Raw genomic sequence first — 27854 nt, 5'->3', positions numbered from 1 at the left:
TTAGGAGCGTTCCACCTTAACTGTCCTCCAGGTTACGTCACATTCTGAGATCGACACTTCTCCACTGGCAGGACGGCGGCGAGCGGAACAAGCTACTGCTAACGTGAGTTGTTCAAAAACCTTCTTTTTAGTAAACTCTGTGTACACAAACAATGTTCTCAATGCTCGTGTTCATGTGTAGAGACCCTGGTGATACTACCAGCAAAGTTTCATGTTGTGTCGAGACTTCTTACTGTTTTAAACAGAGAGATTTTGATGCTATCGTAAAAGTGCCCGTAGCACTCCCATTGAAAATGAGTTTGACCTGAAAACAAAAATATGGAAAATCTTAAAAGTGCCTCTTTCATCGTAATAATGCTTTTAAAGGAAGGTTTGACTCATATACATTCACAAAAAAAGCCTCGGTTGCATTTTGACGAGAGTTTCACTTTAAGAGATGAAATAGTTATATGAAGCTCTCGTATGTGGTTTTGTTATCGCCTCGTTGTGTTTTCTTACTGTCTTACTGAATTTGTATTAATGTCATTCAATAAATGAAGTATTGTTGATTAAAATAATGGAGACCATGGGAGGAGAAGCTTCTGTGGTAATACAGAAGCTAATTAATAATTGAATTAATAAACAAACAAACAATCCTGAATCAAATCAAATCAGGTCGAATCAATTATTTTTTCATACAGCCCAGAATCACAGTCACATTGTGTGAATCTGTGCAGTGAACAACACTCTCGGTCCAGCCGTTGCTTTGTGCTCTACAGTTGTTACTGGATACGATGATTGGATCGCAGCAGTAGACACACAGTACCTCAATTTTAAGTGATCGCTCACCAAAAATCACCTCCGCTGTCGACGGTGTGCGAAGCTAAAATGACATTTTCACCACCTGCCTTTCTTTGTGAGGGTTTTAAGAGAAACAGCGTCATTGATCAGGAGGCTGTGCTGCTGCTGCCGAGCAGCCGTCCTCATATATCAACCAGAGAGATAACGTCCAACTCCTCCACCAGCGTCCAAACCTTTTTGTAAACAAACCCTTTTATAAATCCTTTCTATTCCAGCGTACATGAAAACAATATTCAAACAAAGAAGAATACGATGTTATGTCTCCTCATAAAGAGTGAAGCTGAAACGCAGTATGGAGTCAGAAGTTTGGTGTGTGTGTTCGGTTGTGGACACGTGGAGATAATGTGTGCCGGCTCGGCGGCTGCAGGTGCAGAACATCATCCATCAGCTGCTGGTGACGGTGCAGCTTCTCTGTACAGTTACATGGTGTGTGATGGAGGCGACTGCAGGTGCAACCCCGTGATATAGGTCAGCCTGCAGGAGAGAGGCTGGAGGTGTGTGTGTGTGTGTGTGTGTGTGTGGGTGTGTGTGGGTGTGTGTGTGTGTGTGTGTGTGTCAGCAGTTAGTTTCAGTTCAGGCTACAGTGGATTCAACACTTTATTACAGCTGCTGTTTTTAATGTGTGTTTAATTGTTCAGCACCTCCATCTTTAAGGCCTCAGTGTCGCAGTCAGGACTGGTTTCCTTCAGCTGCTCCTGGTTTATTACCACAGTCACAATTCTTCACACTTCCTTCTTTCCTTCATTCTGCCTGTTCTCCTTTCCTTTTTCTGTCTTCCCATCCTTCTTTCATTTCTTTCTTCCCTCTTTTTTTGTTCTGCCTCCTCTCTTCCTTTCCTTCTTTCCTTTGATTCTTCTTTTCGATCTTCCTTCCCTCCCTCTAACTGGTGTGTGTGTGTGTGTGTGTGTGTGTGTGTGTGTGTGTGTGTGTGTGTGTGTGTGTGTGTGTGTGTGTGCAGCAGTAACTGGTGTGTGTGTGTGCAGGAGTAACTGGTGTGTGTGTGTGTGCAGGATTAACTGGTGTGTGTGTGTGCAGGAGTAACTGGTGTGTGTGTGCAGCAGTAACTGGTGTGTGTGTGCAGGAGTAACTGGTGTGTGTGTGTGCAGGAGTAACTGGTGTGTGTGTGTGCAGGAGTAACTGGTGTGTGTGTGTGTGCAGGATTAACTGGTGTGTGTGTGCAGCAGTAACTGGTGTGTGTGTGCAGGAGTAACTGGTGTGTGTGTGTGCAGGATTAACTGGTGTGTGTGTGCAGCAGTAACTGGTGTGTGTGTGCAGGAGTAACTGGTGTGTGTGTGCAGGATTAACTGGTGTGTGTGTGTGCAGGAGTAACTGGTGTGTGTGTGTGTGCAGGATTAACTGGTGTGTGTGTGTGTGCAGGATTAACTGGTGTGTGTGTGTGCAGGAGTAACTGGTGTGTGTGTGCAGCAGTAACTGGTGTGTGTGTGCAGCAGTAACTGGTGTGTGTGTGCAGGATTAACTGGTGTGTGTGTGTGCAGGAGTAACTGGTGTGTGTGTGCAGGATTAACTGGTGTGTGTGTGCAGGAGTAACTGGTGTGTGTGTGTGCAGGAGTAACTGGTGTGTGTGTGTGTGCAGGATTAACTGGTGTGTTTGTGTGCAGGAGTAACTGGTGTGTGTGTGCAGCAGTAACTGGTGTGTGTGTGCAGGAGTAACTGGTGTGTGTGTGCAGCAGTAACTGGTGTGTGTGTGCAGGATTAACTGGTGTGTGTGTGTGCAGGAGTAACTGGTGTGTGTGTGCAGCAGTAACTGGTGTGTGTGTGTGTGTGCAGGAGTAACTGGTGTGTGTGTGCAGGATTAACTGGTGTGTGTGTGTGCAGGAGTAACTGGTGTGTGTGTGCAGCAGTAACTGGTGTGTGTGTGTGTGTGCAGGAGTAACTGGTGTGTGTGTGTGCAGGAGTAACTGGTGTGTGTGTGTGTGTGTGTGTGTGCAGGAGTAACTGGTGTGTGTGTGTGTGTGTGTGTGTGTGTGTGTGTGTGTGTGTGTGTGTGTGTGTGTGTGTGTGTGTGTGTGCAGGAGTAACTGGTGTGTGTGTGCAGCAGTAACTGGTGTGTGTGTGTGTGTGTGTGTGTGTGTGTGTGTGCAGCAGTAACTGGTGTGTGTGTGTGTGTGTGTGTGTGTGTGTGTGTGTGTGTGTGTGTGTGCAGCAGTAACAGTGAGGACCCCTGACGTGCTGACTGTCACCGTGGACAGCAGAGTCGGGACGCCGGCGAGCAGAGAGAGAGACGAGACTTTGATAATTAGACGCAGGACGCAGGTTGAGCAGACGAGAGCGAGATGAGCTGAGGATGAGCGTCCGTTTGGTTTACAGCAGCTACATTCAGATAGATGTTGCTCTCAGCCGAGTGTTATTGATTCAAACGGAATTTATGCTGCGCTGGTAACTCACAGTGTGTGTGTGTGTCACTGTGTGGACAAGAAACCGAGCTTTAAACAGAATTTGTATGTGGTTTGTCACCACTTTGGACACATCGATCAATACCTGTAAACAGGTGCAGCTCTGGGCCCAATCTGCAGAGCAACACTGCTGATCTTTTCATAGCATGAAGAACTGTTGTGTTGTTTCAGTGAGAAGGAAAGAGTTACAGGTTTTCTCCCAAACAAACGTTATTTACAGTCTCTGAATCAGAAAACTGGCAAATCCTCCAGAAAACCTTCCGTAGATATCGTCACAGATTCTAAAAGCCTCGTGGTCGTTATGTTTCTGGAGATATCTGTGATTACATCCTTTGCTTCTCGATCAAATCATCGTTTACAGGCTCCTTGTGGAGTGTTTGGCTGCGATAGAGTCAAAGGAGTGATTCCAACATGAAGACCACAGATGACTAAACATGGACGTACTGTAAACAGTGCAGGATTCAAAATACTATCAATGGAAAGGAAAAACGTTTAAAGAAAAAGTGTTGGACCTCAGAGATACAGACAGTTTAATTTGGTGAGTAACACCGAATGTGTTGGTTGACAAGAAAACTCTAGAACAGAACAACAGAATTTATCGACTCGTTTAGTTTAAAATGCAGTAATGAAAACTCTGACTCCTTTAAAACAAATAGTGCTGCTGCTGCTCAGGATGCAAACAGACAAATTAGAAATCATTTCTGGCAGTTGAAGGCTTTTTATCTCCAAAACACCGAAACACAACCCTGTCTGTGAAGGCAACTCAGCTCCCAGAGTGAATGTTAGCTAAGGATGTTCAAACTGAAGCTTTCTTTATGATGCAACTTTACATTTGTTGTTGTTATTGCTTCACTTTTTAATAATAACTGTTTTAGTTGCCTCGATCACAGATGCTGAGGGTCCGACTTGGCCAGTTCTGGTCGCCACAAACAGCTGGAAATGTCTGCAGGTTTCCTTAAAGATATCCGGTGGTGTGACTGAAGCTGTGGTTGGTTGTTCTGCTGGTTTGCAGAGAATAACAGCTGATATTATATCCTGGAGACTCGGCTGAGGCAGCTACAGTCTGGTAAGAGTGCAGCTACGTCAAAGGCTCAAATTAGGGAACTAAATGACTCGGTCGAGTTCAGCAGTAACAGATCCTGACGGGATTTGAACTTCAGCCTTCCTCATGAAACTCTGAAGCGCGACACAACCAGCAAACACTAATCAACACAGAGGTCCAGTCATGGTGCAGATGGTCTTCACTTCATGTTATCAGTCTGTCCATCCCGATATGACTGATGACGGTCAGATGGCACATCATGACTTTCTCCTCGTGAGCAGAACATTTCCCTCAAGCTGTCAGTTCTGTTTTCTGCCCCGTCTGAATCACTCCGGGGTCAGACGGGAGGTGAAACTGCCGCGAGGCGCCCTGAAGCGCCGCCTGCTCCGCTGTTGTGTCCATATTTACGTCTCTTTTATTTTGTCCACATGCCGCACACAAATCTGACATGAGCGTTTCAGGCAGAGGGGGAATATATGAGAAGCAAAGACAAAACAAACGTGTTCTTTAGGCATTAAAGTGTAAATCTATTCTACATTAACCCAAAATACAGTTATGAACCTGAATGTGAGCAGAATTTGTCTCCTTAACTGAATTTAATTGGAGCTTTAATGCAGAATACAGTACAGTCCTACTTTTTTGTTCCCTTTGTAGAAATAAAATCAAACCAACAAAGCCGGCGAGCTCGACTGAACATTTGACAGGATGTCCTCGTTAACCGAGCGCGTCCCGGTGACCTCCGATAAACTCCAGCGCAGCCGCTCGTTACCAGTCACAGAAAACATCACGCTGAGCTGACATACGGCACACGTGTAACGCAGGAATTCATCCACTGATACAGATCTTTGGGGATGTTTTATTGGACCAGAATCAAATTCTGATCAAACAAAGACTCATCTCAGAGTGTTTGCAACATTTCTGCATTGTTTTAAAGCCGGTTCATTAAGGACGATGTCATCTTAACGAGGTCTTTTAGAAACATGTTGGTTTCTTTGTAGCCTTTCTCTTCCCGGGTCGTGTTGCTGAGAGCAGCCTTGTGTTTTCCAGGAATCCCAGCTCACACTGTAACACACACGCACACCTGAAGGCAGGAACGTGTATAATGAAGTGCATTCTGGTCAATATTATCCAAAGCTTGTGGGCGGGGTTATAAACCCGATGACCCGCCGGCCTGATGATGCTGCTGCGATCCATAGAGGAGCGTCTAATTAACTCGACTCTCTCTCAATTTATCCTTCAGTTTTGTTTGTTTTTACCTGAAATAATGTTTTATGTAATCCTCCAGTTAAAAGACCAACGCTGACATGTTTATTAATTTGTTTTATTAATTTATTTGCTGCAGAGAAAAGAAGAAAAAAATAGAAGCAACAAGCTGATGAAGATCCGCAATGAATTCAGAGTTGCATGATAAATATCAGGATCCATCGATCGGCGTGTATTTGTTATTCCACAGGTCACTTGTTAGAACTCTTCCTTCCCCGGGGAAATTGTAATGGTTTCCCGTATCGGACCACACGTTATTTATTAACAAAGTTTTTTCAAAAAGTCCTTAATTCACCAACTTTTTAATAAGGCTTCTCCTCTCTTCTCCTGTCTTTGCACATTTGGCTGCCTTTGTGAATATTAGATTAATAGCGATTTAAAGGCAGCAGGTTGGAAGCAAGGCAGCTTTAATTAGCACAGTTTATATGTTGAAGGTCCTGATCAATGCGACAGCGAGCTGGAGGTTCGGATTGTGCCGAGCTCACTCTCACAGCATGCTAACAGAGCAGAATAAGGTTAGACATCCTGCTAATGCCAAGCTGTCCTTCCAGCGGCTCTGACCATGTAGTCTATTGATTGGACAAGTGCAGATTTCATGTTTCTCAGCGGGGACGCCATCAGTGATGATCGCCCCTCTCCTCCATAATGCATGCACTTCTATGCTGCTTTACATTTAATGCCGGTTTATAATGAATTTAAAGATGGACCCTGAGTGAGACCTGTTTCCCTGGAGATGAGCAGCGGGAGAGAGAGATGGTGACAACTCGCTGTCAGTTAGGTCTGGTGTTCGCCGAGCTGCAGTGATGCAACCGAGCCAAACAAGACGTCTCATGAAGAATAAAGGAACGACTGACAGTGAATGAGGGATGTAGTTATTACAGTAGCTAGCAGTTAGCGTAACACTGCAACCTGTCAGGGTTGGTTTGGGTTTTTAGTTGAAAGATTATCCTCATGTGTCATGTTTTATTTTCCACTTCCTGTCTCTGTCTGTCCCTGTGTATTTAAACAGGTTACATTACATATATTCTTTCAGAGTGCTGGTAGAATATGTTTACATACTTTCATTTTCATTTTCTCAATTTTTTCTCACATGGTGCATCACTGCAGCATCCCTCTTCACGCTGTGTCTTGGATGCTCCATTTTAACTACAGAGTGAGACATCTCGCCTCAGTTTGATCTTTGGTGTGAGTTGAAACGGGCAGGATGTAGCCAATCAGAGGCAGAGTAGGGCGGGTGATGCTGAGCGAGGTAGTGTGATCTAAAATAACGCCACTACAGCAGCAGCAACTGTTTGTCTGCTGACTGTCTGGAGTGTAAATATTTACAAATAAATATATATGTACTTAGATGATCCCATAGTGACACTCATAAATGTTTTATTTTCAACTTCCTGTCTCTGTCCATCCCTGTGTATTTAAAGAGGTCATATGATGCAAATTTCCAGATTCATACTTTTCTTTCAGGGTGCTGGTAGAATATGTTTACATACTTTCATTTTCATTTTCTCAATTTTTTCTCACATGGTGCATCACTGCAGCATCCCTCTTCACGCTGTGTCTTGGATGCTCCATTTTAACTACAGAGTGAGACATCTCGCCTCAGTTTGATCTTTGGTGTGAGTTGAAACGGGCAGGATGTAGCCAATCAGAGGCAGAGTAGGGCGGGTGATGCTGAGCGAGGTAGTGTGATCTAAAATAACGCCACTACAGCAGCAGCAACTGTTTGTCTGCTGACTGTCTGGAGTGTAAATATTTACAAATAAATATATATGTACTTAGATGATCCCATAGTGACACTCATAAATGTTTTATTTTCAACTTCCTGTCTCTGTCCATCCCTGTGTATTTAAAGAGGTCATATGATGCAAATTTCCAGATTCATACTTTTCTTTCAGGGTGCTGGTAGAATATGTTTACATACTTTCTTTTTAATTTTCTCAATTTTTTCTCACATGGTGCATCACTGCAGCATCCCTCTTCACGCTGTGTCTTGGATGCTCCATTTTAACTACAGAGTGAGACATCTCGCCTCGGTTCGATCTTTGGTGAGAGATGAATTGGGCAGGATGTAGCCAATCAGAGGCAGAGTAGGGCTGGTGATGCTGAGCGAGGTAGTGTGATCTAAAATAACGCCACTACAGCAGCAGCAACTGTTTGTCTGCTGACTGACTGGAGTGTAAATATTTAAAAATAAATATATATGCATTTATATGATACCATAGTGACACACATAAGTAATGGAAGTGAAGGCTCGACTCCAAACCAGATAAATCATCGGCCCAATAATAGAAAATGTACATTATCGGTTATCGGCATATAAGAGATTAAATCCAATAACATGAAGCTAAATTGCTTTTATTGACTGTGTGCAGCGTCGACATGAAGGAAAAAAACTGATCACAGCTGGAATATCAAGTAAACCATCTCTGCTCTCTACATCTGAGCCTTTCTAACACTCAGGTGCATGAACAAATCATCCGAATGTTGGTTTTTGTTATCGGTTATTTCTTTAGTATCAGCCATGAGAGTCAGGTGATTATCGGTTCAGCTGAATAAAATCCATAACGTGCATCTCTAGATTCCAGTATTTGAGGGACGAGGAAGAGCAAAGCAAACAATACAATGTCAACACAACACGTGACGTAAACGTTTCTTACAGTCAACACAATGTTTACTCTCGTCCGCCATGTTTACTCGGCAACGTGCGGATCAAAGTTTTCTCCAACTTACCGAGTTCTTATTTTGACTTTATTCCAATAATTCGGGCGGCACATGAACGTTTGTTGGCTCATCAGTCCTGTTTTCATCCTGCGTATTTCCCCCGTGTGGGTTGTTTACTTTTCTTGGATTCTCTTTTTGTTGCTGTTTGTTCCTGTTGCCTCTTTGTGCATCTTGTGTTTGAGTCCATTTCAGCACAAACACACCTACGGAAAACACACGCAGATCGAATGCATATCACTAAATCTGTACATTGATTTAGCAGACAGACGGGTCACGGAGTCACAAACAGTGCGATGTGATGGTACGATGTAAAGTGTGTGTGTCATGTTTGGTTGTGGATGTTTTTGATGCAGTATATAGAGCAGAAATGTCATCCTTTGAATTCAGACACTCAGATAAAACGCCCGAGGCGACGTGTAGTGCTCTTTACTACAGAGTGAATAGGCAGCGCATGTTTCCTCAATAGAAAGGCCCCCCGGAAACTTCTATTGTGCTGGGTCATTGTATTTGTCTGGATAATGGCCAGTATAGCCTGGATAGTGACTAACACTGGGTTTTTGTATTGATATCGATATTTTCAGGTTAATAAATAAAATAAAAAACTCCCTCACAAACAGAATGTTTGCGTTGAAACACACAAAGTAGGAGAAAATTATGAATATTGATATAAACTCGAAATTTAGAAGACAAAAAGGGCAAATCATAAATACTTTATTGATCTCTGAGGGGAAACTGCTACATTACAGTGACTCCTGCAATGGAAATATCATATTATAGAGAGATTAGATGTAAACAGAGAAGATAATAAGAAGTGCAAATAAAATATACAATTAATCAAATATATATTAACTGGAAAAATATGTAGCATCTATTTTTAGATGTGTTTATATTTAGAAATAGAGATGTAATATTTGTGCCTGCTACACTAAAACTACAGTGTATTTAATCAGTATGTGGAAGTCGACAGTAGTAAACAATATAATGTAGTAATAAGTGGCAGTAACAGGATGTTTTCTACAGTATAAAGACATTTTACATAAAGAATCTTCATCCTTGTAAAATATAAACAGTTTATGTCTTCTTGTTTTAAGATATCGAGTGTTTGGTTGAAGTATCGAACATTTATGTGATTTAAATTGTGATTTTTAAAATAAGTAAATGAAGTGAAATACAAAGTGGCTGAAAAGGAAACATGTGACGGAGGATAAACTAAGATGTGTTGGCCGTCCTGCTGTGACGTGTGATCAGTTGTGTGATCAGTTGTGTGTCCGTCTTTGTCTCCAGGGGGACGACTGCTCCATCAGCTGTCCCGCGGGACTCTACGGGACCAACTGCACCTCCTCCTGCTCCTGCCACAACGAGATCTCCTGCTCGCACATCGACGGCTCCTGCATCTGCAAAGAAGGTCGGTTCAGCTCAGACCTCATTTATGACCCTCGATCCTTCTGGTCTTTAAAGCTGTACCTTTAAAGTGTCACGTGTGTTAAATCTTTGCATTAGAAGAACCTGAACGTACTGTAACTGTTCAAAACTGTTTTAATGAAAACAGTCTTCAAAGGTAATCAGCAGAAAAATACAAACCATGAATATAATGAACCATGTGTGGACGATCCTTTGATAACCTGAATGAAGAAATAAAACAATGTAGAAACAAACAGAAGCATCCGTTAGTTTGGTCCAGTGGTTCCCAACCTCAGGTCGGGCCTCTCTGAGGGGCCGTCCAGACGAGAACGCTTTTTTGCGAAAACGCACACGTATTGCATCGTTTTGGCCGACCGTCCACACGGATCCTGAAAACATGCTTTTTTGAAAACGGGTCTCAGGGTGGAAAAATCCGAAAACGCAGCCCTCCCGTTTTCGTGTGGACGGCGAATCAGAATACTTTCCAAAACGATGACGCCATCGCACCACCCCGCTGAACCCCGCAACGTCTCATAACAACAACAACATCAATGGCGGACTACATGCTCGTGTTCGTGCTGCAGAAGATATTGAGCCTTTCTTACATCTTACTCGTCTTGTAGTTGATTGTGAGTCGCAGCAGCAGTTCGACCTCATTAACGGTCCACACAAACGATTCTGGTTTCCTTTCACTTGCCAGTTTAATCTTCTTCTTGTTGTGTTTGGATTCTCCGTCCACTGTCTGTTTGTTTACAGTGCGCAAGCTTAATGCGCATGCTCCGTCTCTTCTTCTCCGTTTTTGGTGAATGTCAAGCGCCACCTAGAGGCCTGGAGTTTGAACTACAGCGTTTTCGGTCGTTTTCAGTGGATCCGTGTGGACGCAAATATTCTTGAAACGATGCCGAGAAAGACGGAGGAAAAAAAGATCGTTTTCGTACGTGTGGACGGCCCCTTAATGTGCAGCAGATAATTCTGGGTGGTCGTCATTTTACTAACTAGAGAGGAGAGAAGAAGTTTGATTTTTGTTAAATATTAGATCATTTTTAGTGTTTGGAAGTGAAATGTGTCTTTGTCAGAACTGATCATAACTTTGAACATTTGAAACCTGACAACGAGTCAAAATAGACAAAGATTTTTTGTATTTGGCGAAAAAATGAGTCTGCTAACTATATATTAACTATATCTGTCAAATAAAATTAGCGGAGTATAAAGAATGATGTTTACTCCGACATGTTCACTTATCGGCATATAAGAGATTAAATCCAATAACATGAAGCTAAATTGCTTTTGTTGACTGTGTGCAGCATCAACACACAGCAGGTGGAGGTATGCACCTTTATTTTGTCAGCAGCCAATAAGAACAGAGAACAACAACAACGAACACTGTTGTTGCACTCCTGACATCAAACTGCTGCAGCTTGATGTCGGAGTAAACATCATTCTTTATACTCCGCTAATTTTATTTGACAGATATAGTTAATATATAGTTAGCAGACTCATATTTTAGATAAGAAACATAAAATATTGTTAAATATAACCATAATTATCAACATTTTTTCACCAAATACAAAAAAATCTTTGTCTATTTTGACTCGCTGTCAAATAAAATTAGCGGAGTAGAAAGAATGATGTTTACTCCGACATGTAGCTGAGTAGAAAGTATAAATAGCAGTACTTCAAATCGCACTTGAACAAATATACGTCCTCACTGTCGATCCTAACAATCACTAGTTTCTAAAGTAACTGAAAGACACGAGGACAATGCTGCGAGAGGAACAGCTTCTCACTCCCACCAAGTTAAACACTAACTTCTACTCTAAAAGCACACGGCTCAGATTTACTGCTGACTGAATTACAGGGCAGCGCTCCAACACTCACACAGATGATTGTCAGCGTCGACACAAAGCTTTCTGAAGTGTCAATCTGAAGCAGTCGGACTCCAGACGCTCTTTCAAAGACTCGCACACAAAGAAATAAGAGCTGGTGACCTCCGCTGGACCTGAGGAGTGTTTGTACACATCGACACCGACAAGAACAGAAAAAACTCAGATTATTCCAAGTGTTCAGTGTTTGTACGTGTTCCCAGATTGTTTCTGTCGCTGCCAGCCTTAAAGAAAAACCTTCAAATACTCTGAAACAAGTTAATTTCACTCTCTCTTTTTAAAATGATTCCTTTACAAGTGAAACCAGACACAAAGTTATACATGAAGTTAAAACAGAGACTTTTAAAATCCAGCTGAAAATACATTAGGTGTTTTTTGTCTGGTTCTGTATCGTGTGTCCTGTTTTCTTATGCGCTAATTCAACAATCAGCTCTCTGAGATGACGACGTTGTTTCATACAGCCAATCAAATCTTTGCTTATATTAGTCTCATCATATGCAGTCAGCCAATCACCATCCAGCACCTTCTGTGAACTGTGAAACCTCCCACCATTCAGACACAAAGACATAATGATCCTCAGCCTGCCCTCTCCTTCTTCTCCTTCCTCTTCTTCTTCTTCTTCTTCTTCTTCTTCACTTTGATTCTTCGCTGTGTTTCCCTGGCGGCCTGCTGACAGTCTGAATGGGCTTCAGCCGGTTTGGACAGCTTCTCTTGTAAAAGTGCAGCGCTTTTCTTTCTGCTGTCACTGAAGGAGCTCGTCTTTTGCCTCTTCAGTGGTTTGTTTTGCTGCGCCAGAACTCACACATTTAATGTAAACGCACTCAATCGAAGACTCCATTACACCTGGAAACACTGAGCTTCTTTTATTGATCTGTTATCAGCTGAGAAATCTGGGACGAACACAAAAATGTGTTTGTTTGTTTGTTTGTTCTTTACAGAGTTGAAGTGTTTTACAGTTGTTTTTTCTCTAATTTCCACTTTGTGTTTTACCAGCTGCAGTAACTCTGCTGTGTGGAAACTGTGTTTTAAACGTTTCACTGTCAGCTTTTATCTCAGTCCCAGAAACATCTCTCGGCTCCACGGCTGCTTTTCTTCACTTCCTGTCGACGGAGAATTGATATCTTCTACAATCTTGACTGTTGCATCATTTTTACACTCGTAGCTCTTCACTCCTCTTTGTTATTCTCCCCTCAGAGGTGAAGCGATTAGTCACTGAAGAGGAGAATGAACTGTAAAATGGAAACTATTATGAAGTTGATTAAGTGCTTGTGTCATTTTTCAAGCAAAAGAAAAAAATCCCAAACATACTCAAGTTTCATCTTATTGAAGCTGGTGTTGGTAAGATTGTAGTAAATTTCCTGTCAGGCTTTCCTCCAGATGATATTTGGAAAGTCTACGAGAACAGCACCATTAAATCGCTTTGTCCTCGTTCACGTTAGCCAGCTAGCGCTAAACTGGATGTGTGCAGGCTTTTAGTGGCCAGAAGTCACTAGCATGCACGTAATATGAGCCCCACAAAACGTAGAATTTCAGTGATTTTACACGTAGAAATTGAGCTTTTTTGGCTTCATGCTAAGCAGCTTTCATAGGAATGAACTGGGCTCCACCTCCAACACTGGACTGGACCGACACCGACTGCCGTGAACTCTCACTGGGCAGCTGGGAGATGTGTTAGCAGCTAGTTTGCTACGTCCAACTAGCTCTCCTAGCATTTTTATTCTAGTTAATACATAAATAAACACCTTGAGACAACTCGGGAAGGCTCGTGGTGTGACAGTTCCTCCTTACTGCTGTAGTCGTGTGCTTTGTGCTAACTTGGTTAGCTTGACTCAGGGATAATGTGCTTTGTGCTAACATTAGCTGCTAATGGAGGCTGTTGGTGCCGCTGTGACTCTGTTTGGTCCAGGAGCAGTGTGCTTTGTAGTAATCCATTAGCAGCTGAAAGATTGTCTGTCAATGTCGCTGCTGCTCACTCGTTCTTTAGGTCAGGGGTTGTGTGCTTTGTGCTAATGAGTTAGCTTGATGCTGAACGACGGACTCAGAGGTGGTGCACAGTGGTCGCTGTCATCGTTATCCAAATCCAACAACCTGACGTCTCACTCACATGTTAGAAAACACCCGACATTATCATCATGAACGTCAACAACAGACATGAATGTTGTTGTCACTGCTGCCAGAATAGCATGTTAGCATTGGGAGCATTTTAGCATAGGATTGGGAAATTTGGCTGCACTTTCTCCACTGTTCCTGTGCAACTAGGTCATGTGCAGTGCAGGTACGACAGAGAGGCATTACCTGTCCAGTCTGTTCATGCTGTCTGAGTGGACGGTTTCCAACATTAGCTGTAAGTGAGGATGTTCTTGTTTTCTTTGGGTTTGTGTTGGTCAGAAATAACAAGCTCTTTGATTAGCTTCAGGAGATAGCGATGGACATTTTTCTCATCATTTTCTGGCAATTTTTAGAACGATATAATTGGATAATTCAGAAATGGTTGCAGCCCTGTTGTAACTGCAAGATGATGTCTGATGAAGGTGATTTTTCTGCTTCTTGATTAGTTTGTGTTCAGACTCAGAAACTCCTGACCATCCAAAAAAAATCTAAAAGCACCTACCTTAACGATTTCCAGAACTTTTTGCTGTTTCGTATTTTGCTCTCTGCTTCGCTCCCTTAATATCTCTCAATATCAGCATCTTTAAATATTAACGGGCCGCTGAACCTCGTGGGGGAGCCGGCTCAGTAATTAAAGTGGAAAGACATCTGAGGCAGAGCACACGCAGGGCCAGGGGCCGGGGAGCTTTGGCTGGAGCGAGTGGGTGTCTGTCGTCACCCTGAAAAACCCTGGTTTCCTTTTTCTGTTGGAGCTTCTGAGGGGAAAAGTTCACGGTTACCGAGACAAGCGTTGGTCGTTTTACTGCCACGGTCTTTCTGTCCTTAAATCAAACATCCGATCACCAGTTCAAGACACGATGAGGACTCTAACATTACCGTGTTTTCCTGAAGAGGCTTCGTTCCAGCTGTTCTGCATATCAAAAAGATATTTGACAAATTCTTCAGGAATGATGCGTCCTGCGTCTGCTGAAAGAAAAATATCGCTGAAGAAAAAGAGTGAAATAAGGACACTCGTGGTTCCAACGCGATGTTTAATTTAAAATACTACAGATCAGCATTTCAGCACATGTTGGCTTCCTCGGGATAAAAGCCAGTAATCACTGAAATCAGATGAATACTGTATAAGACAAATGATTAAAACATGTGGAACTCACAGCTGAGAAATGCCTCCAACGTCAACATGTTCATTTCTCTTCTCGGAGACATTTTTTATGAGCAGACAGTTGAGATGAAACGGAGGGAAGGTGATGAGGATCCACATGCAACACGTTCATGTGGCTCCTGCAGTCGACCATGATGTGTCTGTGTTTATAAGGAGAAGGAGGCACAAAATGTCGCCGTGTCTGGTCTGACGCGTTCTGTGCAGCATTAGCAGCTCGCTCGTTTCTGCATCCTCATCTGTTTGGTTCCATGTTGTGTGGCAGCGTTCGCAGCTTTAAGGTGAATTACTGCGACAGTTTATGACAAAGTGAGAATAGAAAGAAACTGAAATATTCAAATATAATATTATCACGTGAATTATTAATATGAAATATAAAAACGCAATTATTGTAATTATTGGGAGAATGTTTTTAAAGAAACCTCGCAGATTAAACTAATTTATATGTGAACTAAATTAAGTCAGGATGTCACATTAAGATCAAGATCTCATTTACAGAATGAGATCAAACAGAATGAGATGAATGATGATGAACATTATAACAACAAAGAAGTTTGATAATTATAAAGACAGCAGCACGACAAAATGCATTCTGAAATAACTTTGTTGCAGGTTTAAAACATAACTAAGATATAACAATATTCTATATAATATATTTGAAAACATGAATACCAACAACAGCTTGACAATATAAATACGTATATAATAGATCAGTAAGTGCGTTATAAAAATTCCCTGCTGCAGATATAAAAAAACAAACAAAATGTCAAAAACGATGATTTCCTGTCAGTCTGCAGAATGACCTGCTTCAACCAATACAAACAGTATGTTACAGTGCTGTTTGTATATATGACAATCTTCTTTACAAACATTTTTGGGTTTGTACACTTTCAGTTTTATCTTCCAAAACTGAAAGTAAATAGCAGGTCAGGGGACAAAATCCTTCACTGACTGACTTCCTGCTCTTAATTGAACTCTTCTCACCATGTTATGAAAACTGAGGATCATTTTTAATCCTTGAAACAGACTTCAAACGACGCAGACGGTGTCGCCTTAATTATTTTATCAGTCATTATTGTTCATCGCTGTGCGCAGCCTTTTAACTTAGATTGTTCACATTTTAATGACTTGAAGAATTTAAAGATAATCTGGAAACGACGTCACATTAAGCAAAAGTACCAGCTGCAGATGAAACGATCAAAATGCCTTTAAATTCATAAAAGATGAGCATGTCTAAAAAATGAAGATCTGTACGTAGTTTATATAACCTGTAAAGTGTTTAAAAAATATTCAGTTCATGTTTTTACCTCAGAATGTTTTGGATTGAAAGGTTTTGTGTGTTTTTTTTAGTACGATTTGAAAATTGATGTGTTATTTATTTTATTTTTTTCATTCATGACACAATTTAAATGTTCTCATCAATTGTTACGGTTTATTGACATACGTAACCTTTTATCTTAGCTTGTACAGATTTAAGGGATATGAAGCATTTTAAGATATTCAAAGAAAGAACATCACGATCAAAAATGAGTGTCAGTACTGCTGGAACATTTCTTCACAGGGTTAATTAAGTTTTCGTAGATTAATTTTAACTTTCCTTCTAGAAACACCTGCCGGTCCAAACTGAACCACTGCGGGTCAACATTGTTCTGTTTCTAAACCAGCAGGACTTCATTTTCACAGTGTTGTCGTTTTGTTCCCAGATCTCAGTGATTACTAAAGTACCTTATCTGAACTCATATAACAAGAATATCGAAATAAAAATCGCAATAAAGCAGAATTATAATGTGAAAGAGTGAAATTTTAAGAAAAGTGAACCTCTTTATCTTTATAGAAGCTCTCACAGATTTACAAGATGCTTCACAGTTGCAGATTTAATCCAATAAGTGCTGAAATAAATCGTCCCGCCGCTCTCTGGCTGCGTCCCCGTCCAGGTTGGCAGGGTGTGGACTGCTCCATCCCGTGCTCCAGCGGTACCTGGGGACCGAGCTGCAATCAGACGTGTCAGTGTGCCAACGGGGCGGCCTGCGACCCGGTCAACGGGACCTGCACCTGCTCCCCGGGCTGGAGGGAGGAATACTGCGACGTACCGTGTCCTGTGAGTGATCAGAGCGGTTCTACTGCTCTAACATGTCGCACAGTTACAGTTACAATCAACGTTTTATAGTCTAGAAACAGTTTGTGTTAATGATCGTGTGTGTGTGTTGTTGGTGTTGTCAGGAGGGCTCGTACGGGCCGGACTGCAGAGAGAGATGTGACTGTCTCAACTCTGACGGCTGTGATCCAGTGGCCGGCATCTGCCGCTGCCTCGCTGGTTGGACAGGTGAGTTACACAGCTGCAGACTCACTTATATATTCTCTGATAAACCGTCAAAGTTCAGGCTTCAGGAACCAAAGACCGCAAATGATTTAAAGGCTGTGAAGGTGATTCTACAGACACCCAGGACCGAGTATTCAAACCCAAAACATCAATATTTGACGACCAGGGAAGAATCCTCAAGAATCTCCTTTCCTTCCTTTAAAGGGATATTCCAGTGTAAGTTTAATCCATGGTCTAAATCACCGTGAAACTGTGTTAGACTCCCTCTCGAGAGATCAAGTTAGCAGACTGCTAATTTACGGAGTTTTATCAACCTCAGAAACGACCGCACGACAACAATACACTGCAGTAAATGGATCCAAATATAAACCGCCACCAAAAAGCCACAAATAATGCTCAGAACAGCACCAAACTTCAGCAACAGTACAAATAGGGTCTCAGCACATAGTCCGGGGCATCTAACCTCCGCTAGCTTAGCTGGATTTCTATTGTGAAGCTAAAAACAGACTTCAACTCTCCTCCATCAGCTTCCGGGTCGGGGAAGTCCCGACGCAACGATTACCGAGTGCGGTTGGAAAATGCTCAATTCCGTTCTTTTCCCTGTCCGCTCTCGATAATAACTGTTATAAACTGGCAGGTAAGACACATATGAACTTTGATTGCTTTTCCATGGAGTCATAATCATACATTTTCATCCATGAGCCGCGGAACTCTACTGCACTCGGTAATCGACTCGTCGGGACTTCCCGTCAACAGGAAGCTGCTGCAGAAGAGTGGTAAATTTAGTCAGCTTTTCAGTTTGTGGCTTTTTGGTGGCGGTTTATATTTGGATCCATTTACTGCAGTGTATTGTTGTCGTGCGGTCGTTTCTGAGGTTGATAAAACTCCGTAAATTAGCGTCCTGCTAACTTGATCTCTCGAGAGGGAATCTAACACAGTTTCACGGTGTGTTAGACCATGGATTAAACTTACACTGGAATATCTCTTTAAATGACTTCAGTTAAAAGAAGTTTCTGAAGTGAGGCGGTCAGATGAACAGGTTTGTCACTGACTGTCAATTAAAACAACAAACAAATACAAGAACATAGAACATCGTATCGTACGACTGCTGCTGCAGGTAAAAAAAAGAAAAATAGACATAAAATAAGGAGCTGAGGAAGGAACAACTCTGAATTTCTGAGATTAAAGTCATAAATTTATTAGAAAAAACTTCAATCTCCTAGATTAATTTCAGTTATATTTTTTAATATTTCCTCTGTCTCTCTGTTGAATGGATTGATGGAGCGTTTTGCACTGGAGGGTGCTCAGATCGAGCCATCACCTCCTCATCACCCGTCACCTCTTGTTGCTCATGCGTATATTCATCTGTACCATCTGTATGTGTGTGAAACTACAGAGATGTTTTTAAAATTACAATTGCAAAAATAAACTCTCAGCAGGAATTCTCTCAGCATGTAATCACAAGCATCAGGACTAAGAGAGATGTTGGCTGTGAGTCTGCGTCTGAAAAGCTTTGACTTTTTCCATTTTCAGTGACCTAAAATGATGTTTACATGTGTTCGAAAGACCGAGCATGCAGAGAAATAGCTTTGTTTTAAGAAAGAAGACAGAACAGCAGCTGAGATCAGGTGAAGGGCGGAGGGAGAGAGTGTGATGGAGGAGGGAGGTGGTGCTGCTGGCTACACCACCACGAGAATGGAGACAACAAATCAATATGACACGAAAAATTCAAACCTATAATTCTGGACCTGATGGAGATTCAGGCTCGGGTGCGTCTGACAACACCGCTCTTCAATAATTCAGCCTCACAAGACTCCCTCGACGACAAAGCACCTTTCAAAGTGAGACTCGCGGCGCTTCTGTCCCTCGTTTTAACAGTAGATCAACATCATCAGCGAGAGTGCACCTCTGTCTTTGAACCCTTTTGTTTACTTTAATTATTCCCATTTTCAAGATTGCAGCTCTGCTTGTTTCACCTGCTAATCCTCAATCAGTTGAGTCGTGATCAGCAGCGATCAATATGAGAGCTTATGAATATGGAGGGGAGGGAGTTTTTAATTTATCTGCCGGAGGGAGAATCGGTAATGAATCGACACGAGGAGGAACGTCGATGTATTGATGAATATTTACAGCAAAGTTTGGACAAATGTTAGAAGGAACTGAAAGAAAAACACGAGGTGTTGAAGTCTTGTAGGCGTGTAATTACAGTTTTTTGTGGTGACTATAAACGATGATTAGCGCTGTGAGACCGACGCTGAGGTGCGAGTGCTGTTCAGGCTCCGTGCAGCTGCTGAAGACTTCTCCTGCGATCCATTTTGTTCCCAGTGGGTGAAAAACCCAATAAGAGCACGTTCAACAGTAATTGTTTTTCACTCTGACGTCTCTGCTGGAGGATCATCGCTTGGATATTTATCTGTCGCACCGCTGAGGTGTGTTTAAACGTGTTTTTAGTTTTTACTTGTCATCATGCAGTAAATGTTGATTACACAGTCTGTAGAATAACAACATCATCAGTGTTCAGATTGGTTCTCACTTTCACTACAGTCTGACTAATTTATTGACTAAACTGATGAATAAACTTCTTCTTCTTCTCCCCCCGACACCAACACCTGCTGTAGTTACCTGTTTGTGCCGAGTAATACTCAAACTATGTGGTAACACTTTATAATAACTATCTGTTATAACTAGTTAGTAGATCATTAGTAAACTGTTAATTAATGAGTTATTAATGACTTGTTAAGTGTCTGTTAACAGTTTGTTAAGGATTTATAACGATGCCTTATAGATAGTTAGTAGATCATTAATAAATTGTTAGTTAATGAGTTATAAATGACTTGTTTACTGTATGTTAATGATTTATAACTATACCTTATAAATTAGTAATAGATCATGAACAAGCTATTAGTAAATTACTTACTAATGACTTGTTCAGTATCAATTAATAGTTTATATATGTTATTGGGACGTTATTCTAAAGTTGCAACTATTCCTCATTTATTAAATAGCTTGTTCATGATCTATTACTAATTTATAAGGTATAGTTATAAATCATTAACATACAGTTAACAAGTCATTTATAACTCATTAACTAACAGCTTGTAAGTTATCTATTGTCTATCTATAAGGCACAGTTAGAAATCCTTAACAAACTGTTACCTGTTATTTAACAAGTCATTTATAACTAATTAACTAACAGTTTATTAATGGTCTATTAACTATCTATAAGGCATCGTTATAAATGCTTAACAAACTGTTAACAAACACTTAACAAGTCATTAACCTGTCCGCACCCACCCCGATTTCAGATAAATGACTGTATGTCTACACTGCGCAGTGACGTATCCCGCTTCAACTTTCATCAATATGGACATACTATACGTCGTTAGAAAGAGGAGAATCTCCGCAATTCATTCATCCAGTTGATTTTGCAGAAATCATGAGCACCAAACCATAAATCATTGATATTCACCAGCATGGTAAACGTGAGACACAAGAAACACACGGCGACTCCCTACCTTTGAAGCGGCCATAAAGCCATAATATGTGTCCATTCCTCAATTATCTACATTCCAGTTGTCCGTAAGAATCCACTGATCAAAAGCATCAAAATGGTTTTTCATAAAATTATTCCAGCTTGTGAATATCGTCCTGTAAAGTCCATTTGTTTACCGTCTGCCAACTTTGTCCGGCATATAAAGTTCATACTTTACCGGCCGCACCGAAATGTTTTCTAGTTCCTGTATGGTGATGTTGGGTATGCTTGTTTTCATCACTTTGCTAGCTACAAAATAAAAGTGTCCCCATCTTTTTCTGTTCAGTTTTCACCCCAGCAGAGCCCCTGAAGTAGATCGAGCGCTGCCTGTTTGAAGGACCAATATACTTTGTTTACTGTTTTTCGCTGCCTTAGTATAGGAATAGCGTATTGGCTATCGACATGTCAATCACTCAGGCTTCTAGCCAATTATTTTACCTTTCTAATGAGGGCAGGCGTGCCCAGGTCAGGTATTTATGAGCCGAGGGGTTTCCGTGCGTCTGGCGACTCGTGGGCGGACTTTACGCAGCAGACGCACGGTGAAGAGACGCAGCAAACATTTACATTTCTTCGTAGGCATTTTCAGAGTTTACAATGGCGAAAGCCAGGAAGAAATCCAAATATATCCGAGAAGATGACCAGGAATGGACTATAGCATCATCTGATGAGAGTCAAGACAGTGAGTATGACTCTGAGAGAGAGGAGATGTTCGCTCAGGGACTTGACGACATCTTAGATCGGTGAGTAACGTTATCTTTGATCATGTTTTATTTATTTATTTAGCCATGAGTGAAATTTTAATGAAAGTTAGTGGGTGGGGTTTTTTTTATGATTACAGTGAACAGTACAGTATACATTAGCATGTCATAAATGATGCTAAATGGTTAGCGCCCCAGGGCCTAATTAGCCTTGCTAAGCCTAGCTAGCTAGCTAGCTACTCAACTACTCAACTAAAGTTATGTAATCCTTGTAATCCTATTCTATAATGTCAGGGTTTTCCCTGCCATTACACGGCTTAGGCGCGGCGCCCAAGCGTTTTTGCCTCCCGCCTAAGCAGGGTTCTCCCCAGACGGTGGAACAGCGGCGCTACCCTGCTATACCGCTAGGTCAGCGGCGCTATACTCCGCGCGTGACGGTGACGAGCGTCCGTCCCCCGGCTGACGGCGATGAGCGTCCGTCCGTCCGTGTCTCTCTCTTCCCCCACCCCCCGGGACAGACTATCCTCTAATTCCCTTTTATTTAGATTTTTCTTCTCAAGCTTGTAAACAAATTGAACTAGATCTTTTTCACTGACCAGACACTGGGAATATTCCCCCAATTCAATTATTCTGTTTATGTACAGTTATTTCCCTGATGTTTTTGTGTAATATATAATATCATATCCGTGTTTATTTGTTTCCTATGTAAATAACACCCCATTGAAATGCATTTATATATTTTTTCATTATATTTGGTAACATTTGTGCATTGCATTGTGTTTTGTAGGTCACAGTCTGACAGTGACGTGGATTGGGAGCCTCAAAGTAGGACACTCAGACGCCAAACCCCATCTCCTGCTGAAGGTGGTCTGCAGATGCGGCAACGATCGTCTGCATCCACCAGTGTTACCTCCCCCCCTGCATCTTTCACTGCCCCCTCTGGCTCAGGGGAAGCTGCAGCTTCTACACCAACTGCTGGACGTTCCCATGCTGCCAGACGTGCCCGGGGGAGGGGCAGAAGAGGAGGATCCTCCAGAGCACATAGCTCCCACACGGAGGAACAACAGTGGCATGATGTGGGGGATGACGACGTTGAGCCTGCTCAAGTTGCCTTCATGCCGGTGAGACAGCCCGGACCACAGCAGGAGACCAGAGTGGCAACCAGTCCACTGCAGTTTTTCAGACTGTTTTTCACCGACGCAGTGCTTGGGACTTTGATGGCAAACACTAATATTTTGTTGATATTGGCACAGTTATACATACAGTAATAGTGTATTGATAGATAATACAATCCTTGTTTGAAATTCAGTTCAGTATAGTCTGTCATTTTTGTATAATGGTAACTATTCTGTAGTGTCTTGTCACATGACAATATCTCAATATGGCCACCTAGAAGCGTGTGGAAACCCCTCCAACCACCCATCAAATGAATGTGTGAATAAATTATGTTTTGAATCATGGAGAAAGGTTTTATAGTCACCAGAATGCTTCAGTAATGTTTCCAGTGTCACAGAAGTGAGTAAAAGCATTTGGCACAATTTGGCCATTTGGAGACGTTTTGGAGAGGTTCGTGGACGCCAGTGACACCACAAACTAAAACCTCCATAACTCCCATAAGGGTAGGCCTAGAAGTCTAAAATTTCACCCAGGTGTAGTTGACAAGATGAAGAAGGTATGTGCTATATTGCCATATGCCTTACATAAAGCACATCCTAGTTATTGTTATTCAAAAATGACCTATTATTTTCGAAGACAAACAAAATGTTTTAGAGCCATGTTTGAACTGATGTCATTTTGGTTGTGTGTATGGTACATGCTAAATAAACACATTCCCAGAAACTAGAGGTTGTCAGCTTTCAAATGGCGTATCATACATCCATCTCGGACTTGTAGTTCTTGTGTTATCAGCTTTTCCATTTGGGTATGCTAAATAGGTGAAGTTACTGAAAATAGGTGGGTGCGAACAGGTTAATAACTCTTAATTAACCGTTTACTAATGATCTATTAACTAGTTAAAATGGATAGTTATTATAAAGTGTTACCAACTATGTTATTACTCCATAAATTAGGACAGTTTCACCCTCTTCTCTCTTATTTTACCAACAGGTGTTGATCTTTAATGAAATCTGGACACAGCTGCTGTGTGTGCTGAGTTGTTGGTGGTTGTTGTAAGTGATTATACCGCTCGGCATCGCCGGGAGCAGAACTGATAACTTCTGTTTCCACTTTAAAGCAGAAACTTTTCAGCGTTGCCCCTCCTGGCGTTTCCCTGTGGTAGAACTGTTGGCGCCGCTGTCGCATAGACAGCTTTAGCAGCCTGGCTACAGTTCAAAGCAAAATAACAACCGTAAGAATCCCAGTGTGATCTAGAAACCCTGATCTCAGAGCTCTGAAGAGGCAAACAGTTGTATTAATAAGTCGGCAGCAGAGGAGTCAAAAGTCCTCACAGTCTGTCCTCCAGTGGATGTTCAGATACTCGTGTATAAACGGACTCTAGTAAAAGTAGAAGTACTGATTCAGCTTGTATACTCCAGTAAAGTAATAGATTACAGGCTCTGACATGTACTCAGAGTATCAGAGTAAAAAGTCTCCCTCTGAAGGACATTTGTGCTCAAAGCTAACTGAAGCTCACGTCATATTAATAGAATTCAAAGACTATTAAAGTTAAAGGTAGAATCAGTAGGATTTGTCCCAGCTGTTCCTGAACGCACCACAAAGACAGTTGATTGTTGAGTCTCATTCCCAGGACGTCAAATAGACACATGTTGTGCTGGTAAAGCGTCCCGAGCAGCAACAAAGAGAGAAAATCAGAAACTCTCTGCAGATACGAGACACTAACACGCCTTTTCTCCACATTCCAGTCTCCCTCTCTGTCTGTTTACGCCTTCTTACGGCTTTTACGTCTTTGTCTCGTCTCGCTGCGTCTGCCGTGCGTGATGTGCTCTGATTGGTCCACATCAGTCTGCTGATGCTGGGAAATAACAATAATCCATAATTCACCTCAGATGCATCAAACTAAAGTAACGAGGCTGTTCTGAAGCTGTGAGGAGGAGAAAGTTCACATGTAGAGAGGAGAAGTCACACAGATACTCAGAGTAGATACAGGAAACATGTACTGAAGGAGAGTAACTAAGTATTTGTACTTCATTGATTCCCACTTGTCAGTGTGCGTTCTGGATCTGGGGACGAATCCTGTAAAAACTCGATCATAAACCTGCAGCTACCTTTAACAGCTTTCCTTTATTTGTTTCTTTTCTGTCGTGAGCGTCACGTGTTGTTGATATTTGTGTCGAATCAGATTTTAACGTTTACTCTGCAGCCACTTGGGGAGATGAAGGTGTTTCACATGATGCTCGTCCTGAACCATCAGTCGTTCTTTCCCTCCCTTTGTTTTAACTTCCTGACAGAGATTTCAGTCACTTTGTGTCTCAGAGGTGTTTTATTAGACTCATAACGTCGGCCGGGTCCCGCTCTCTCTCATATTCTCTCATATTCTGTGTCAAAGGAAGTTTCTAATGAGCTGCAGGCAGCAGGAGGGAGATCTACTGTATGTGCACACACCGTCGTCTGTGTGTCTGTCTATATTTAGAGTGTGTGTATTCCTCTGTGTGTGTGTGTGTGTGTGTGTGTGTGTGTGTGGCTGAGTGTAGCTAAGCATTAACGTAACGTAACGTCTCTGGAGCTCCGCGGTCCAGACCGTCCCCCGTGAGCAGCGAGCGGCTCTGATCCGATCCGCGAGCCGCCTCGTGTGTAGACAGACTGCTGCCTCTCAGGACACACACACACACACACACACACACACACACACACACACACATGCAAGACTGATGAAAGAAGGAGACACTTCGGCAAATGATTAAAGGGCCAAAAGTCTCGGGCAGAATTTGGAGAATTTGGGGTTTTTTGCCTAAAATATTCTGAATATGAACGTAAGTGATGAATCAGTGCGTCTCTCCTGCACTGGTTTATGTATTTCATAGTTTATTTCAGATATATCTTTAATTTTTAACTGTAAAATGCCTCGTTCAGTATGTACACCTCTTTATTTATCAGCTCTCAGGGGTCTGAGCAGCTCTGTCAGGCAGAACCTAAAGGTCCAGTGTGAAAGATTTACAGTCAGAAATGTATTTTAGTATTCACCATTATGTTTAGATTAGTGTATAATTGCCAGAAACTAAGAATTGTTGTTTGAACGAGTCTTTCTGTGATGTCACAAAGTCACAGAGTTGAAGGCGGGGCTCCTGACGAGGCGTTTCAGGAGCAGTGTTTTCTGTGGGAGAGAGGAGCTTCTGTCCGTGCAGACTTTGACCTTTTTAGATTTTTAGATTTCAAGACCATTTACACAAGAACCGATATAACACGCTGAAGTATTACAGCTCTCCTTTAAGAGTTCAGCACCGAGGATTCAGGTCTTTATGTGGGCTGAGTGCTTCGTTTTTATTTCTGTTCTTCTACAACATAAAGAATGTTCACTTTAATTAGTGGCTCTATAATACTTGACATCTCTGTCCTGATACTGCCGTCAGTTCTTTCTGAAAGGATTATTATATTGGTACACAAAAGACGAGGAGGAGGATTTTATATATTCTTTTAACTGTCATCAAATGAAAATAACTAATCCAGCGACATGTCGGTCCGTCTCTCCAGCTCAGCGGTTCCTACTGAAGACGCACATCTTTAAAAACATCTCAAATACATTTTAAAATGTTCAGTAATTCAAACAGCTGCTCTCTGTGGTTTCATATATGTTGAGGACTATTTTCAGCGGCGGATGAATCCAGATTTGCTGCAGCAGGACGGTGTGTGGAAGATGAAATATTTTTTTATTGTTGGTTTTTGTCTTCGCACAAAATTTGTGGACAATAATGATAAACAGTATAAACTCTCAGCAACGTCGTCCTCTAACAGGAGGATGAGTGCAGCGGCGTTTACTCTTCGTCTCGTCGCTCCTCTCTTTACATCTCCTTTATTCTTTCCTCCCCCTCTCTCTCTCTCTCTCTCTCTGAGTAGATGCTCAGATGCTGATGTTCTCTCACGCACCCTGTTTGCATCATTCGCTCGCCTCCTTTTTCAAGTTTAAGTGACACATCTGAAACTTTGGGAGCCGCGCCGGAAAGTCAGTTTGACTTCATTTAAGGGCTTAGTAGCGGAGAACAAAGCCTCTCGGCCTCTCGCATGGAATAAAAATGTGTGTGTGACTTTGTGTGTTTGCATGTGTGTGTGTTTTTGTGCAGGTGTGCATTGCGACAGTGTGTGTGAGGAAGGACGCTGGGGACCGAACTGCTCCTACAGCTGCACCTGTGAGAACGGAGGCTCCTGCTCCCCGGAGGACGGCACCTGCGTGTGCACGCCGGGATACCGAGGCACCAACTGCAGACGGAGTAAAGAAACACAACAACACACACACACACACACACACACACATTCCAGCACAGTGCAGAAGAAGAGGAAACTCTTAATCAAAGAAACGCTTCTGCTGTCAAAGGTTTCAGCGTTCAGGTTTCAGATTCGTGTCAAACATCAGCCACAGGTTGACTTTGTGTGTTGGATTCATTTCCTCCCTTGTAAACATTTACAAATCCTCTTTTTCATGGAAGAAACCTGAATTATTTACGTCCATATTTAGTTTGCCGTCTCTTTATCGTTGCCTGTAGTGCTGCTCCTCTTGCAGTGATGGAAGGTAACCGAGTACGCTGAACAACTTTTATAATTTCGTGACGCTTCTACTTCCCTGTTTTATAATATTCACATTTTCTGACTCTTTATTCTTTCCACTGGAGGCAAATATTTAACTTTTTACTCCACTACATTTATTTGATAGCTTTAGTTACTAGTTACTTTGCAGATTACATGCTGCTCTGGAGCCATATTTTTAAAATTAATTTATTTTCCAGTAGTCGGCCTGGCTGATACTTGGTGGCAGTGGCCTGCACAGACTTTTTGGAGGGCAGGGGCGAAAATAGGGGGAACTTTAGCACGTTTTGGCTCCCAAGAGGGCAGTTTATCATGTTTTAACCAGCCAAGGGGGCAGTTTAGTGTGTTTTGCCAACCAAGAGGGCACTTTAGCGTGCGTTTTGGCTCCCAAGAGGGCACGAGGAGGGACGACCCCCCTTGTGCACACCACTGCTTGGTGGCTCTATAAAATACTCTCGTCAGTGTGTTACCTGCAGCAGATGACCGTCGGCTCTCCACCTGTGTGGAGAAACAGCAAGTAGTGCCGGCAGGAGGCAGAACGATGTACTGCTAAACTGCACCGACACAAAGACGTGCTAAACCACCTTAAATAAGTCTCACTTAAAAGAATATATATTTCCCTTTAAGTGTACGCTACGTTTTGAACATTTTTGGTGCTTTGCTGTCAGACAGCGTATTTTTTTGGCACTACATTCCCTCAACTGTACGATGTCTGTATTCCTCCGCACAAGCAGAATGAAGCGGCAATGTGAAGCACCAGAAATGTTCAAAACATAGT

At 42.1% G+C, this 27854-nt stretch overlaps 1 protein-coding gene across 1 annotated transcript in view; it reads left to right on the top strand.

Annotated features, from left to right (window-relative positions):
• Positions 1-27854, top strand: part of LOC115580051 (multiple epidermal growth factor-like domains protein 11) — a 124718-nt gene that overhangs the window by 80544 nt on the left and 16320 nt on the right. Inside the window, exons 11-14 of the mRNA XM_030413885.1 lie at positions 9565-9685; positions 16767-16930; positions 17053-17155; positions 26617-26763. Of these exons, the coding sequence (XP_030269745.1) occupies positions 9565-9685; positions 16767-16930; positions 17053-17155; positions 26617-26763 (535 nt within the window). The remainder of the gene's footprint in view (positions 1-9564; positions 9686-16766; positions 16931-17052; positions 17156-26616; positions 26764-27854) is intronic.

This window comes from Sparus aurata, chromosome 4 (genome assembly GCF_900880675.1).
Source record: "Sparus aurata chromosome 4, fSpaAur1.1, whole genome shotgun sequence".
Lineage (NCBI taxonomy): Eukaryota > Metazoa > Chordata > Actinopteri > Spariformes > Sparidae > Sparus > Sparus aurata.
The sequence above is the reverse complement of the archived record's forward strand: the minus strand, read 5'-3'. Positions and strand labels throughout refer to the sequence as shown.